Source organism: Caretta caretta, chromosome 2 (assembly GCF_965140235.1).
Source record: "Caretta caretta isolate rCarCar2 chromosome 2, rCarCar1.hap1, whole genome shotgun sequence".
Classification (NCBI taxonomy): Eukaryota; Metazoa; Chordata; order Testudines; family Cheloniidae; genus Caretta; species Caretta caretta.
Window position 1 is genome coordinate 112,446,639 of NC_134207.1, and position 15,748 is coordinate 112,462,386.

The 15,748-nt window shown below is 47.0% G+C and overlaps 1 protein-coding gene across 5 annotated transcripts in view; it reads left to right on the forward strand.

Moving 5' to 3' along the window:
- Positions 1 to 4,919: 4,919 nt before the first annotated feature.
- The window catches only part of GMPR (guanosine monophosphate reductase), a 68,620-nt gene continuing 57,791 nt past the window's right edge, over positions 4,920 to 15,748 (forward strand). For 2 of the 5 annotated variants that reach the window (XR_012667024.1, XM_048839920.2), the window contains exons 1-4: positions 4,920 to 5,398; positions 11,176 to 11,295; positions 12,085 to 12,168; positions 13,070 to 13,243. Coding sequence is in view for 4 of the 5 variants with exons in the window: in XM_048839920.2 (XP_048695877.2) it covers positions 4,964 to 5,398; positions 11,176 to 11,295; positions 12,085 to 12,168; positions 13,070 to 13,243 (813 nt within the window). In the remaining variant the exon portion in view is untranslated. Of the gene's footprint in view, positions 5,399 to 5,465; positions 5,894 to 8,698; positions 8,888 to 8,918; positions 9,607 to 11,175; positions 11,296 to 12,084; positions 12,169 to 13,069; positions 13,244 to 15,748 lie in introns of those variants that run through there. The other 3 variants (XM_048839922.2, XM_048839924.2, XM_048839923.2) reach the window with 3 other exon arrangements.

The following is a 15,748-nucleotide window of genomic DNA, read 5'->3' on the forward strand; positions in this document are numbered from 1 at the left end:
CCTCCTTATAGCACCACTGCCTAAGCCATCTGTTGATAGTCATAATCTTGTCACACCTTTGTTGCCCTTCTCTAGGAACAGGCAGTATCCCACTAAAGATCACCTGAGCCTCAATTTCCTTAAGCGTCTTCCCCAGCCTAGCATAGTCTCCCTTAATACTTTCCAGCGAGAATCCAGCCGTATCATTTGTTCCCACATGAAGGATAATTAGGGGATTCTTTCCCGCTCCATATAGAATCCTTTTCAACCTCAGGTCTACATCCCATATCTTAGCACCTGGAAGACAGCACATCCTCCTATTCTCCGGATCAGCTCTGGTTACAGGCCTATCTGTAAAGAGTCCCCAGTCACATAGACCTGTCTTTTCCTAGTGACGGTGCTATTCTCCAGTCTATCCCCTGTTCCCTCTGGCTGCAAGTTCTTTCCATTCCTATTCTCCCTTGTAATCCTCTAACCCATCCTGTATCCTCCTGGGGCTCATATTTGGTGTAATCTCCATTAACTCTTCCCCTTTTCCTATAGGACTAGCCACTCTTCTCTTCTTCCTTGCCCCTCCACCTTCAGTGACTACCTGCTGAGCCCATTCTTCATTTTCCAACTCTGCATACCTATTCTTAAGCTCTCTTTCTCCTTCACTAGCCTGTCTTTTCCTCTGCCTGGTTCTTTTAGTCACATGCTTCCACTGACCACTTTCCTCACCCAGTCTCCCCCCAGAATTCCCCAGTCCTGCTTCCATCTGCAAGTCTGAGCTTTTCCCTTCAGATACCTCATGTCTTTGCTCCATAATCTGCTCAAACCCTTTCCTAAACTCTACCAGAGTTTCCACCTGCATCTCCAAACCTAGGATCTTTTCCTCCATCAGCTCTATCAGATGGCACTTCATACAGACAAAACTCTTATCAGGTGCCCCCTCCAGGATCATGTACATACCACAGCTTCCACATCCAGTCATCTTCATTGTGTCTTCCGCTATATGGGTCACTCCCACTGCTACCTCTGTATCTGTCATTGCCTTCCCACCTAAATCCTGTTAATCTGGGAAAGACAAACCACACCAAAACACCACCACCCACAGCAAAAATCAAGCACCACAAGACAAACTCCCCTTGCAAACTCCTTGCCGTCTGTACCGCTGCCTGACTGGCTGCTACCTTTTAGGACCCCTAGTCAGAGAAGCCCCGCCCCCTAATCAGGGCTCAGCTTCTCTCCCAGCACAAAGCCCCTACAAGCCTCTCCACATACAAATACTATCACTACAAAACCAAACACAAATACCTTCTCCTCCAACAGAACTCCCACTCAAACTCTGTTCAGAGTGCAGAAGGAACCTTGACAGCAGTAAATAATTAACTTGTGAAAATACTTGTCAACAGATATAACTGATGAAAACAGCATAGTAAGATTAAAAAATAAACAGATCTTAATGAAAGTGGCACCTGGACCAACCTCCTAGACCTACACACACCCAGTTTTAGGACAGTTCAGATGAGAACGTTGCAACTGACCAGGTCTATAAAATGGGCCAGATCAAAACCCCAGGCCTGCAACACCCTGAATTCTGGGAGGACTTCAGATCAGGATCTGAAATTTGTGGTTTAGGCTCATCTTTCCTATGAAATAAATAAGCATGTGTAATTACACCAACAAGGCTAAAAATCACAAGGGCAGTACTCCTCCAGCTTCAGTTAATCACCAGCTGGAGTCAGGAAGATGTTTCTCACTGAGCTATAGCCCTGGTCTACTCTGGGGGCGAGATCGATCTAAGTTATGCAACTTCAGCTAATTGAATAACTTAGCTGAAGTCGATGTATTTAGATCGACTTACCGTGGTGTCTTCACTGCGGTGAGTCGACTGCTGCCGCTCCCCTGTCGACTCTGCCTGTGCCTCTCATGGTGCTGGAGTACAGGAGTCGACGGGAGAGCGCTCGCGGGGTCGATTTATCACATCTAGACTAGACGCGATAAATTGATCCCCGCTGGATCAATCGCTGCCCGCCGATCCGGCGGGCAGTGAAGACATACCCATAGTGTTGCACATTATTATGATTCATTTTTTCACCTTTCTCTGAAGCATGAGGCATAGAGAAATGTCAGAAGACAGCATACTAGATGAGACTGACCACTGACCTTTTCTGATAAAGCAGTTCAGAAGTTTTCCTCCATCATGCCACTCCCAAAACAAAGGGCTAACTTGATCCTTGGATGTATAAACGGGAATATCAAGTAGGAGTAGGGTGGTGATATTATTTTTGTCGACAGCAGTGATGACCACTACTAATTGAACACCTAGCTGGTGTCCACACTTTAAAACTGGGGAGAGTTCACAAAAGAGCTACAAAAATAATTAGAGTTTTGGTAATCCATGTCTTAAAGTGAGAAACTAAAGGAGCTCAATCTATTTAGTTTATTGAAGAGATGAGCCAGTCACAGTCTATTAGTACCTATGCAGGGTGAAAATATGTAATGTTAAAGGGTTCTGTAATCTAGAGAAAAAGACATTCAAACCAGAAATAAAGGACAATTTTTTAACAGTGGTAATTAACCATTGGCACAGCAAACAAAGGGATATGTGGTAAATTCTCCATCACGTGAAGTCTTTAAATCAAGATTAGATGCCTCTCTAAAAGATATGTGTCACAGGCTATGCCTACACTGGCCCACAGTTCAGACTATGGGGGGTATGAATAGCAGTGTGCACCAAAGTGCTGAGCTGAAATGCCTGTGTGGATGCTGCAGGATGTTTGAAGAGGATTACGCTAACATGAACTAGGAACCTTTGAGTTTGCGCCAGAGCAATGGTGCTGGAACAATTCGTATAGTGGGGGTGCTGATGGCAGAGACCATGTATTTAGGTTGTTATTACTACTTCAAGCTAACGGGTGCAGCAGCACCCCTAGTTCCAGCACTTATGGCCTGCAGTGTCCACATGGAGGAGTTACAGTACAGCACTTTGGTGTACACTGCTATTCACACCCCTTAGTCTGAATTACGGGGCAGTGTAGACAAGCCAACAGTTTCAGTGTAGCTGCACCTGTATTTCCCTCTCTCACGTTGGACGCCCCAAAAATGGAGACACGCAAAATTAGTTGCTACTTTTGCAAATCTAGTCCACAGTGCTGAGCAATATTGCTTTATCTGGGAGACACCAGTAACCACTGCCATAAGAGCCATGCTGAGGGCAGAGGATCTGCTGGGCTGTATGCAACTTGGAGATAAAGAAGGCAGTGTCATGTGGCTCTGCAACACATCTGCTTTTTGCTTGGAAAAAGAAGCCCGTGGTGAATGTCATGTTCCACTCTCCAGCTATGGGCAATATAAGCCTTATATTGCTCCCACCAAAGTCAGTGGCAAAACTGCCATTGACTCCAGTTTAATAGATCTTTAAGACCAGAAGGGATTGCTTTGATGAACAAGTCTAACCTCCTGTATTACATGCCATAGAATTTCAGTAAGTTAATTCTGTACTCAGCCTAACTTAATGGAAGGCAGAATCGGCCCAAAATATATCTCTTTGCTATGGCGCTTTTTTCATTTAAACTTGTCTAACAGCTCCTAATATTTTTAAAAAATAGATAAGTAAACCAGTTTCAGCCTAATTGATATTTCAGAGGGCCAAAAGTACCTTTACTTCCCCATACCCACCAAAATTGGGGTGTATGTACAAGGGAAACTCCAAATGACTGATGGTGCTACTAAGATGTAGTAATCAACCAGCTGCAGGTTTCATCTACATTTCTACTCTGTGACTGCAAGGCTGTAACAGAACAAACACACATTAGTTTGTGTAACAGTTCCTACACTTCACTCACCATCAGTTTTCCTTTCAGGTAGGAGTTACACAACTCAGCCTAGTAAATAGACATGGGCCTGAGCTGCAAAGCTTGGGTCGTCGCTGAATTTCACCACAGCTCAGGGACCATCAGGGCTAGGGTTTTGGTCAGCCCTTTATAAAGACATAGGGATTAACTGCAAAGGTCAGGTCCAGATCTGAGCTTCCCAGCGTCTTGTAGGGTTCCAGATTCAGGAAGATGGCTTGCCTCCAGGCCTACACCTGGCTACATTACTTGGCTGAGAGCTTAATTATGCTTGTGCCCCACAGGCAGGACGGGTTTCAGAGTAGCAGCCATGTTCGCCTGTATTCTCAAAAAGAAAAGGAGTACTTGTGGCACCTTAGAGACTAACAAATTTATTTGAGCATAAGCTTTCCTGAGCTACAGCTCACTTCATCCGACGGTCACTCTCCTCCCTTGGATGCATAGAGCACTGGGTTCACTAAGCACAGCCAGCGGGGAGGAGGAGTTTCACACCCTCACTTCTCTTAAGTGCCAATGCACTATTCTCTCAGAGCTGCTCTCCTGTGTGAAGGCTGCAGCAGAGAGCACAGAAGAAAAGATCAAAGAGGGAAAAACCAGTAGTCAGAAGGGAAGGACAAGAGAGTAGCCAGCCACTGAAGCCTAAACGCGAATGACTGCCTCAGAACAGAGGAAATGAGGTCAGGCCCTAATGCCAAGTGCTGGAGGAACTAGGGACGCAGTTTCCCCGAAATCTTAAACAAAGGAGCTGCACAATTGTTAAAGAAACACTGAACAAGGCCTGCCCCCAACAAGGAGTGTCCCCATTTAAAACAAGCAGCACTGGCGTGTGGGGGGGGGGGGAGATACCAAGGCAGGGGCCCCGCAGCCGCCCGCTCTTCCTCCGCCGGGGAATGCAGCTTCAAAGGAAAGCCTGAGGCCCCGCTGCCCCAAGCGACGTTTCACAAACGGATGGCGGCAGCCCAGCCCGGGGAACACGCAGACCCGGCCCCCCGGCGCGCGTCCAGCTCTCCCACTCCACACAGCTAGAGCTTGGTCACGTGGGCGGGGAGCGGCCGTCCTCCCCCTTGGCGCGCCCTCCCCGCGCCGCGGCTCCCGCTCGCTCTCCAGCGCGTGACGCCTCGCTCCCGCCCACGGCCCCGCTCAGCTGAATGCGGAGCGCCCTGCAGCAGCGCTCTGTAGCAACACGCCGCCCCGCGCCCAGCCCGCGGAGCCGGAGTCAGAGCCAGACACACACACACACGGGCGGGCAGGCGAAAAGGGGGAGGACGAGCAGCAGCTGCCATTGTGCCGTGCAGCGGCGCGTGCTAAAAACAGCCTCCCCCCGTGACTGTCCTAATAAAGCTCGGGCGCTTGAGCACCGGCTCTTGGCGGCCTATAAAAACCCTCCCTGCAAAGGGAGCGGGCTCGGCTCGGCACCAGACGCGGACCGCCGGCCGCAAGAAAGCGCATCCGCGCAGCTGGGGTGGGGGGGGGGACCCCCCCACCGTCCCGGCGAGATGCCCCACGTAGAAGCGGATCTCAAACTGGACTTTCATGACGTCCTGCTCAGACCTAAGAGAAGCAGCCTCAAAAGCAGAGCCGAGGTGGGGGCATTCAAACCGAGCATGCTGGAGGGGAGGGGGCTGTCCTTCTGTAGCGTTAACTTCGCAGCCGCTGTCTCGCGGTCGTTTTTATTCCCCAGGCTACGCAGGGTTACCCGGGGAACGCGATTTCACAGAAGCGGCCCTTGTGCAGCCGCGGTTGGAAAGGCGGCCGCTGCTCGCGGAGAGGTGCTAGGAGCGCTGCTGATCCGAGCGCGGACTTGAAACCTAAAGAGTGCTCGGACCTTGGCCTGCGCCCGGCGCTGCTTTCTCCTGGCAGGTGCCTCGGCGGGTTTTTGCAGCGCCCCGGGTGGGGCGAGAGACGGTGACCCAGAGCGTCACTCCCCGGCAGCGCGCAGGGAACAGCTGCGCCGCTACACCAGCGGCGGGACGCTTCCCCTCCCCGGGGGTCTGGTTACGAACCCGGCGTCCCAGGGCGGGCAGGAGAACCCCAGCAGCCAAGGGAGGGTGGAAGGTGCACGTGCCAGTCCATACACGGTGAGCTGGTGGAGAGCCCCAGTTATGAACAAAGCAGGAGGGGAGATTTTTGAATGCCGTGGTGCCATTGAATTGGCTCTGCCTGTCAGAGGGCTGGGATCCTGTTCAGCTGGCAACCCTAGAAACTGGCCGCTTCTTTCTCCGCTCTGTAAAAAATCCCTGCAGTCTGACCAGTTCTGGGTGTGTAACGGCACCGCCACAGCTGAGCTGGTTCTCAGTAACTGCAGCATATGCAGCTCTCAGTAATCGGACTTCGGATCATTATTAGCCAGTCAAAGCATTTCCATAATGCTGCATGCTGAGTAACCTTACCACTGATTAGGGGAAACCCCACAAAACTCTGCATCGCTATGAACTCACAACAAACATGGCCGCCTCATCTTGTGACACCATTCACCCCACCTCACCCCGGATGTCAAACACCATGTGATTAATACAGGCATTGCACTGGGTTGGGGAAGGGCGGGAGGATTCAGCCTTCAACAAGGGGCAAAGGAGGTAGTGAGAAGAATGGGATCAGGAGGGAAAGGAGTCAAAGGGAGAGGTGGCTGGATTTGTTATGGCCAGGAATTCTGAGAGCTAATCCAAGCAGAAGCATTTCACCAGGAATGCAGGAATAAGGCTAAAGAGTCCATCTCAGTATGATGATAACTTGAGGAGTGCTCCCTTTCAATTCAGTAATAATGGTATCCTGGGCTAATTTACTCATTGCCCTTTTTACTTCTGCCCTCATAAGTATGGAGGAGCACCTTTGACCATTTTCAGTAGTTCACTTAAGCAGCCTGAAGATTCCTCTTCAAAAATAAATGCAGTGGCCTGGCAAACAGGTGGAGCTGATGGCTGTGGGGCTGAGGGTCTGCTTTACTTACTTACTTATTTATTTATTTAAATGCAGGGTTTTGTATATTAGCTGCATGCATGGGGGAAGGAGGGGTTGATGGGAATGGGAAAAGCTAGAAGAACCAGGGCCAATAAGGGAGAGTTACCTCAGGGGAGCATGATGAATGGCTAAAAGCATTTCATGTCATGAGGGCTCAGTGAAAGCTGATGAAGGTTAAGAAATTGGACACCATCACTGAGGCTGTAGCAACAGCTATTGACAGTACCTGAGAGAGCCAAATCTGAAACAGTGTCAGTCCTGCTTCAAAACAAGAGTACTGTATAAATAAATAGCGCTGGCAAGGGAACAGAGGCTGCTTACTACAGTGCCTGATACCCAACAAGTTGCTGCTTTGAAGTTTAAATTAACAGTGCCTGGCTAAGCTGTTTGAGTGTCTTATTCTACACAGACAGCACTTTACTTAATAGTTGGGAGTAAGTCACCTTCACAGAGGGACAGTATGGCAAAGTGGGCGGTGTACATTCCTTTCCCTGGCTCGTTGGCAGTGTCATCTTTTATTCTTGTTACTTTTCCTTGTCTTTGCTTCCTGGAGTTACTCCCTCCTTTTAGAGAGAAGGAACCAAAATTCGGAAGCTCGAATTCAGATTTTGAAAAAAAGGTATGGGTAGGGAGGGGGAGTTGCATGGGCCAGGGGCTTGCTAGGGTACAGAATCATTCACCCAGAGGGCATGGCTTTCATATCAAACTTGGTTTGGGAATAGCTGGAAGTTGTTAGCATCAGATGGTTGTGGGTGTCCTCGCTGAAGTGAATCCATGGTCTCACTACAGTTATTTGGGGGAAGCAGAGATGTGCATGGGTCCCAACATTTGCATTTGGGCACAACTGGGGGGTATTCAGGTTTGGCAGTCAGGCAGGCCCAACTGTGCTGCTGGACTTGGCCACTGTCTGATTTCTCCTCTTCTCTCCCCTCCCTGCACAGACAGCATAGTTGAGGGAAATGGGTCCTTCTTTCACCTTGACCACTAGAGTGGGGGTGGGTGGCGGCTGAGCCAATGGTGCATTCCTCTTAGCCTTCCCCAGGGAGGAGACAGTGCACAGGACAATGCATTTTCTCCCCTTTCCTCTTTCCACCCCACACTGTCTGATCAGGAGGTGGGAGAGAGCACAATATCTGCTGGGTCTTTAAGAGCAAGGTACACATTGATCAGTGCTCCCTTCTGCCTGCACTACAATTTAGGACCAGGCAGAGCTAATAAGAGTATTGATCTGTGTGCCATATGACTACGTTTTCTGAGTACCTTGAACATCAGTAATGCAGGGTATGGTGGATATTTGTCCAAACTCAAATATCGCTAATATTCCAGATATGACCAATATTAATTTCAGCTCTCACCTCTGCTGGGCAGGTGGCACATGACAAAAACACCTTCACCACGGTTGGCACGAAGCCCCTTTTTGGCCCTCTTAGGAGAAGGGCCAGGGCCAGTATAGAATGGAGGCTGCACCGCTCTCTCGCTCTTACGGGTCACTCCAATTTCAGGCTGACATATGCTTATCGGACAATGCTTGGGAAGCTTACACTGCTGCTACCTGTGCTGGATTTTATTCTGAGGCCTTTCCATTTTGAGGGTTGCCAGTCCAGTATCTTTCAGGAAGACTAGCCATTGGTTTAAAATTGTAAACTGAAAGAAGGCTGGAGAGCTGCATGAAACTGAGAGAGCTGTTCCTCCGCTTACCTTAATGTCAAAACTCCTTTCCTGTAAAGTAGGGTAATCCGCACATTGCAGTGTGGCTGCTACCAGTGCCCTCGTTCCTGGAAAAATGGGGCAGCCTGTTCACAGTAGATGGCTTTTTTTTTTTTTTGGTTGGTTGGTTGGTTTTACATTTTTTTCTAAGTGTACTTTCCCATTGGTGAAAAGTTGCTGGATTAACAGCCCTGGAGACTGAAGTCTTTTCTCTCTAGATACACAGGAAAAGAGCCTCATTGGTAGAGGGATTGCAAGCTTCCTCCACAACAGCCCTGTCAATACAGCATTATCCCTGGAAATGTCATTGTACACCTGGAGTAACGTGAGAAAGACACGCAGCACCTATCTGGGTCATTTCAGAGATGGAATAATCCGTGGAAGTGAGGCGCCCTGGAAGAAGAAAGGTCTTGTGGTTCAGGCACAGGTTTACAGCTTGCCCTGTGTCTTGGTGCTCTTCAGATGAGCATTTCCTTTCCTCCTCTTTTCATGCCCATTTGAATGGGCATTTGGCTTGTATATTCGTTTAGAGCAGTGGTTTTCAGACTGTGCTCTGTTATCTCTTCCTGTCCCCAGCTTCTAAATTGCATTAAAAGTAGTACAAATACATTAAATGCTTTGCTAATATTAGCTTTCCCATGTGGCAGAAATTGCCATATGAATATTATGTGATTGCGAATGGGAGGCTGGGTGGGTCTACATGATTGCCTTGAGGATCAACTCCCATTCCATTTACAATCTCTCTGTTAAGATGTAAACTTCTATTTGGGATTGTAAGCTCTTTAGGGGAAAGACCTTTCTTTTCCTTGTTATGTATTTGTAGAGCCTAACACAGTAAGGTACTCAGCAGTGCCTGAGGCCCCTAGGTGCGACTGAAATAATAAATAATGTGGTTCACATTGAGAAAAAGTCTGATAACTCCTGACTTAGAGCTCCAAAGAGCCTGTAAGCAAACTGTCAGTCAGGTGTTCTTATGGTATCTGTGGTGGTGGGCATTTTACCTCATTTCAGCTCTTTGAAGCATCTCTCAGGTGAAGGTTGAAGAGTGGAAAACGTAGAGACCAATGAAGGAGTCTCAGCAGTATGTGGGGAGATCGTTCACAGATTAACTCAATGTCTTAATATTGTGCGTTTATGTTAACATTTTCTATTGGGGAGTGCTAAATGAGAGAGATGCTCTTTATATTTAAGAATTGTTTAGATCAAATATATTGTTATCATGAGCTCTTGTTTTCTGTTTAGGAAATAATACAGTTTCCTGGGCTGAATAAACTCTGAGGCTAACATATTTATAAAAAATAAATGGCTGAAAGCCTCAGTTTATTTGCCCAGGATATGGTGGTGATTTTTAATATATTCTTAGTATTGCAGTAGTTACAACCAGGACCCTATTGTACGGCACAATGAACATACACTGTAGATACTGAACAAAATGTCTGAGTTCATGGGAAGCAACTTCAAGTTATTATCATGCTGCTACTTTTCACTAAAGGTCAGGAGTGAAATCCTAGCTCCATGGAAGCCAGTGGGAGTTTTGCCAGTGAAGCCAGGATTTCACCCATTTTTAAATGAAAGAGTAGAAAAAATATCAGTATAGGTTGACAAACTGCTGAGAGGTTAATCGTTTATAAATAGGGCCCTACCAAATTCACGGTCCATTTTGGTCAATTTCACAGTCAGAGGATTTTAAAAATTGTAAATGTCATGATTTCAGCTATTTAAATCTGAAATGTGGTGGTGTTTGTAATTTGTAGGAGTTCTGACCCAAAAAGGAGTTGTGGGCGGATCGCAAGGTTATTTATTGTAGGGGGCTTTGCAATACTGCTACCCTTACTTCTGTGCTGCTGCTGGTGGCAGCGCTGCCTGAAGAGCTGGGCAGCTGGAGAGCAATGGTTGCAGGCCAGGAGCCCAGCTCTGCAGGCAGAGCCACCACCAGCAGCACAGAAGTAAGGATGGCATGGTATGGTATTGCCACCCTGACTTCTGTGCTGCTGGTGGCGGGGCACTGCCTTCAGAGCTGGGTGCCTGACAACAGCAGCCGCTCTCTGGCGGCCCAGCTCTGAAGTCAGTGCTGAAATAAGGGTGGCAATACCGCAACCCTCCTAAAATAACTTTGTGACACCCCCCCCACCCCCCCACTCCTCCCCTGAAACTCCCTTTTGGGTCAGGACCTGCAATTTGAGAAAAGCTGCTGTCCTGTCCTCTCCGGTGAAATCTGTATAGTATAGGGTAAAAGCACACGAGACCAGATTTCATGGTCCGTGACATGTTTTTCATGGCCATTAATTTGGTAAGGCCCTATTTATAAAATAATTCAAAATCATCTTGACCCTTCCCTATTCCCATCAGCTCCTATCACTTCTCATTTTAATTTCTTCCCTACCTCCTTTCCCCCTTCCAGTTTCCTTCCCTACATGTCAACAAGACTCTTCTCCTTATCATAGCCACAATATTCTGTTTTATGAAATTTTCATTCTCAGCTGGTAGGCAGAGGTAGGAATGCTTCCAAAGGAAGCAAACAATGGTACATATAAGAGTACTGCAGGGATGAGTGAGAGGCTGGGCTGAATTCTGCTCCCGCTGAAATCAGTGGCAAAACTCCTGTTGTCTCTGTGCTGTATATAATTGTGACAGCTTGGGCGTAATCTCTGTTGGTCTAAAGGTACTTACCAGAATTTGCATTCATTACTCACAGGTAGATCTCAGGCGCACCTTCATATTCCGCAACTCCAAACAAACTTACACAGGGATCCCCATTATGGTGGCAAATATGGACACCGTGGGCACGTTTGAAATGGCAAAGGTGATGACTAAAGTAAGTGCTGACTTTCCTCTTTTTCTGCAAAAGCTAGGAAACCATTTGTTTGGTGACAGAATGTCCTATAATAAGGCAATTACATAATTTAGATATGTGCCTTGGGAGTTGGGATACAAAGGGAACCGCTATCATAAAATCAAGAACAGGATGGTAAAATCTTAAGACAGTGTCTTCACTGCAAAAAGAGGTGTTTTTTCACATCAAGATACCTAACCCAAGATAGTGCTCTGCATGTAAAAGCCTAGTGGGCACAAGGCACAGGTAATTTTTACCTTGATGTAGGTAATTGAGGTCACCCAGTTGGGGTGGGGATAGAATTGATGTTATCAGAACCCTTTAGTGACATTACAACCTTCTATGACAGAAGAATTGCTTCTCTATTGTTTCTATTTATAAATCTGATTAGCTGCAAAGATTTTGATCATGCAGGTTATCTAGTAGTACAGCTACTGAAATCAGAACTCATTAGTTAATTGGCCTCTAGCCTCATGACTCACAACACATCCATAGTGAGCAAGAAATTGAGAATACACTGTACAGCTGCATGCTTAATGGTAGATTATTGCTGCTTTAGTTACTGATCCTGCATGGTGCTAAGCACTCTGAACTCTCACTGAAGAGGGATCAGGATCAAGCCCTAATTCATTATTATTTCAAGCAAGATGAATATAAAAGTAAGACACAGTGACATGTCATAGTGCTAAGTTTGCCACTGAAGAATGGGAAAAGAAGAGATGACTAACTTGGATGTTAATATCAGTTTGCTTGTTTCTTTTCTTTTTCTAGCATGCAATGTTCACTGCTATTCAGAAGCATTATTCTCTGGAAGAATGGAAACTGTTTGCAGTCGATCACCCAGAATGCCTTGAGGTATATTCCCATATTATAAGCTCATTCTGTCCTGCCTTAGAGCAGCCTATGCAGGGTTATGAAAGTCATTCCTTTATGGAAAATAATGCCCATGGCATTGTTCTCTTGACGTTGCACAAGGTGTTTCATTACCTGTGGCTCACTTTTAAATGATATTTTAATTATGAGGGGCTTGTCGAAAGGCCAACCTATCACTTAGGCTCAACAGCTTTTTTCATATATAGTACGAGAGTAGGGGTAGGCCCCAAGGAATATACTCTGTCTGAACACTTTGGCACTTAAATTACATATCTTACAGATCGATTGAAAGCACATTTTGTGTTGCACAGTGATTGCAGTAATGTCATCTGATGCTTAAATGCTGACTTGCTCTGTAGCCTTGGATCTCTGCTGAGGTTCTGTGAGCCAGCAGCTGTGGAAGCTATTTTTTTCTGTGAGGACATAGTGAGGATGTAGATTAAGGGAGGATTGAGTGAATTGACAGGTCCATGCTCTATTCTCTAAGGGATCCCCAAAGTTTGCAACTCTGTCTTTTTGGAATTATACAAACTGGTGAGGGTTCCTGTGGTTTTTGTTGATCTGGGCAACTCAGATGATAATGGTTGCCCATGAAAGAGTCCACTTATACATTTCACATTAGTTTATAGACCATTTAAATGTAAATAGGGTTTATAATATGCCACTACTGCTGTATTGAAGAAGAGCCTCAAAACAAAGTGTAGGTAACTGGTTGGTTTGTCCAGCTATGGTATTTATTTCTGTATGGTTTTACATAACAGAGCACTCAATAACTTCCATGGGTTTCTATGGAAGCTTTCCCAGGGTGGGTGGAAACAGGTGCAAGAACTGTGCACTTGTCTGATCTCTAAGAGCTGCTGATCATTTTTCTCTCTCTCTCCAGCATGTAGCAGTGAGCTCAGGCAGTGGGAAGGACGACTTGGACAGGCTTACAAGTATTCTGGAGGCCATTCCTCTTATCAAGTACATCTGCCTGGATGTGGCCAATGGATATTCAGAGCACTTTGTGGAATCTGTGAAAACTGTCCATGCCAAGTTTCCAAATCACACCATCATGGTAGGTGGGTAGAAGAGGGGTATTGTGGTTATCGTCCTAAATAGGGCTCAATTTTTCCTGATACTGGGTAGTTATGCCAGACTAGCACTTCTGGTGCAGCCCCATCTATTTCTGCAGGATCTAAGTCCTCATTAACAAAATAGAGGGGCCTGAAGTTCTGCTGATTTACCTCTGCTGAAAGTCTCACCCTAAATTCCTATCTTTGTGGTTGCAAAGATAATCTTCCCCACATGAACAAATACAGTGCTGTCTTCCTGAGCCCAAGGACACGGGAAGTAGCTCTATGACGGTTTGATCTGCCCCCATTCGTCTCAGAAGGGTGTTGACCAGGAAGCCAAATGATGGCAGTTTAATAAAACGTCAGTGTTGTCACTTTTCAGAGTAGCAGCCGTGTTAGTCTGTATCCACAAAAAGAAAAGGAGTACTTGTGGCACCTTAGAGACTAACCAATTTATTTGAGCATAAGCTTTCGTGAGCTACAGTTCACTTTATCGGATGTGTTTCACTGCTAATCAGATTAGTAGAAATGTTCATTGTTTACTCTGAGATTGTGGTTAGAATTTGGAATTGTGGGCAGAGTTTGGATTAAGTTTTTCTCCAACCTCCTTCCACACCGACTCTGACCTTCACTCATAAATTTTGTAGTTTCGCCTTCCATGTCAGTGGTTCCAAGCGGAGTTCCACAGAGCACTTCTTGCTGGTAGTGTGCACAGAGCTGGCTGGTCACATGGTGCTGGCTCCTCGTTTCCAGCAACTAAATTACATCAAAGGCATCTAAACATAGATTAAATACTTTACTAATATTGTTGTACTGGGTCAGCAGTTGCTGTAGTTGCCAGAGGAATGTTAGGGTATGTCTACACTATGAAATTAGGTCGCATTTATTGAAGTCGGTTTTGTATAAAGCGTTTTTATACAGTCGATTGTGTGTGTCCCCACACAAATGCTCTCAGTGCATGTAGTCAGCGGAAAGTGTCCACAGTACCGAGGCAACCATCAACTTCCGGAGCGTTGCACTGTGGGTAGCTATCCCACAGTTCCTGCAGTCTCTGCCACCCATTTGAATTCTGGGTAGACATCCCAGTGCCTGATGGGGCTAAAACATTGTTGTGGGTGGTTCTGGGTACATATCATCAGGCCCCCCTTCCCTCCCTCCTTCCGTGAAAGCAAGGGCAGACAATCGTTTTGCGCCTTTTTTCTTGAGTTACCTGTGCAGACGCCATACCACGGCAAGCATGGAGCCCGCTCAGCTAACCGTCACCGTACGTCTCCTGGGTGCTGGCAGACGTGGTACTGCATTGCTACGTAGCAGCAGTTTATTGCCTTTTGGCAGCAGACAGTGCAGTATGACTGGTAGCCGTCGTCGACGTAGTCCTGGGTGCTCTTTTAACCGACCTCGATGAGGTCAGGGGCGCCTGGGCAAATGGGAGTGACTCAGCCAGGTCATTTCCCTTTTAAGTTTCGTCTCATGGTGATTGAGTCCTACCGGCAGTGCACTGTCTTTTAATCAGCAGCCAGCAGAAGACGATGGTCAGCAGTCATACTGCACCATCTTCTGCTGAGCACCCAGGAGATAACGATGGCTAGCAGTCGTACTGAACAGTCTGCTGCCAGCAAGATGTGTAAAGATAGATGAAGTGGATCAAAACAAGAAATAGATCAGATTTGTTTTGTATTCATTTTCTCCTCCGTGAAATCAACTGCCGGCTAAACCCAGTTTTGCGTTCTATCCTTGAGGTTTTGAGTTACATCCTTGAGGGGGGCATTCTGTTTCTCGCAAAGCCACCGCCTTTGTTGATTTTAATTCCCTGTAAGCCAACCCTGTAAGCCATGTTGTCAGTCGCCCCTCCCTCCGTCAGGGCAACAGCAGACAATCGTTCCACAACTTTTTTCTGTGCGGATGCCGTACCACGGCAAGCATGGAGCCTGCTCAGATCACTTTGGCAATTAGGAGCACATTAAACACCACACGCATTATCCAGCAGTATATGCAGCACCAGAACCTGGCAAAGCGAAACCGGGCGAGTAGGCGACGTCAGCGCGATGACAAGAGTGATGAGGACATGGACACAGACTTCTCTCAAAGCATGGGCCCTGGCAATGTGGGCATCATGAAGCTAATGGGGCAGGTTCATGCGATGGAACAGCAATTCTGGGCCTGGGAAACAAGCACAGACTGGTGGGACCGCATAGTGTTGCAGGTGTGGGACGATTCCTAGTGGCTCCGAAACTTTTGCATGCGTGAGGGCACTTTCATGGATCTTTGACTTGCTTTCCCCTGCCCTGAAGCGCAAGAATATCAAGATGAGAGCAGCCCTCACAGTTGAGAAGCGAGTGGCAATAGCCCTGTGGAAGCTTGCAACGCCAGACAGCTACCAGTCAGTTGGGAATCATTTTGGAGTGGGCAAATCTACTGTGGGGCTGCTGTGATGCAAGTAGCCCATGCAATCAAAGATCTGCTGATATCAAGGGTAGTGACCCTGGGAAATGTGCAGGTCATAGTGG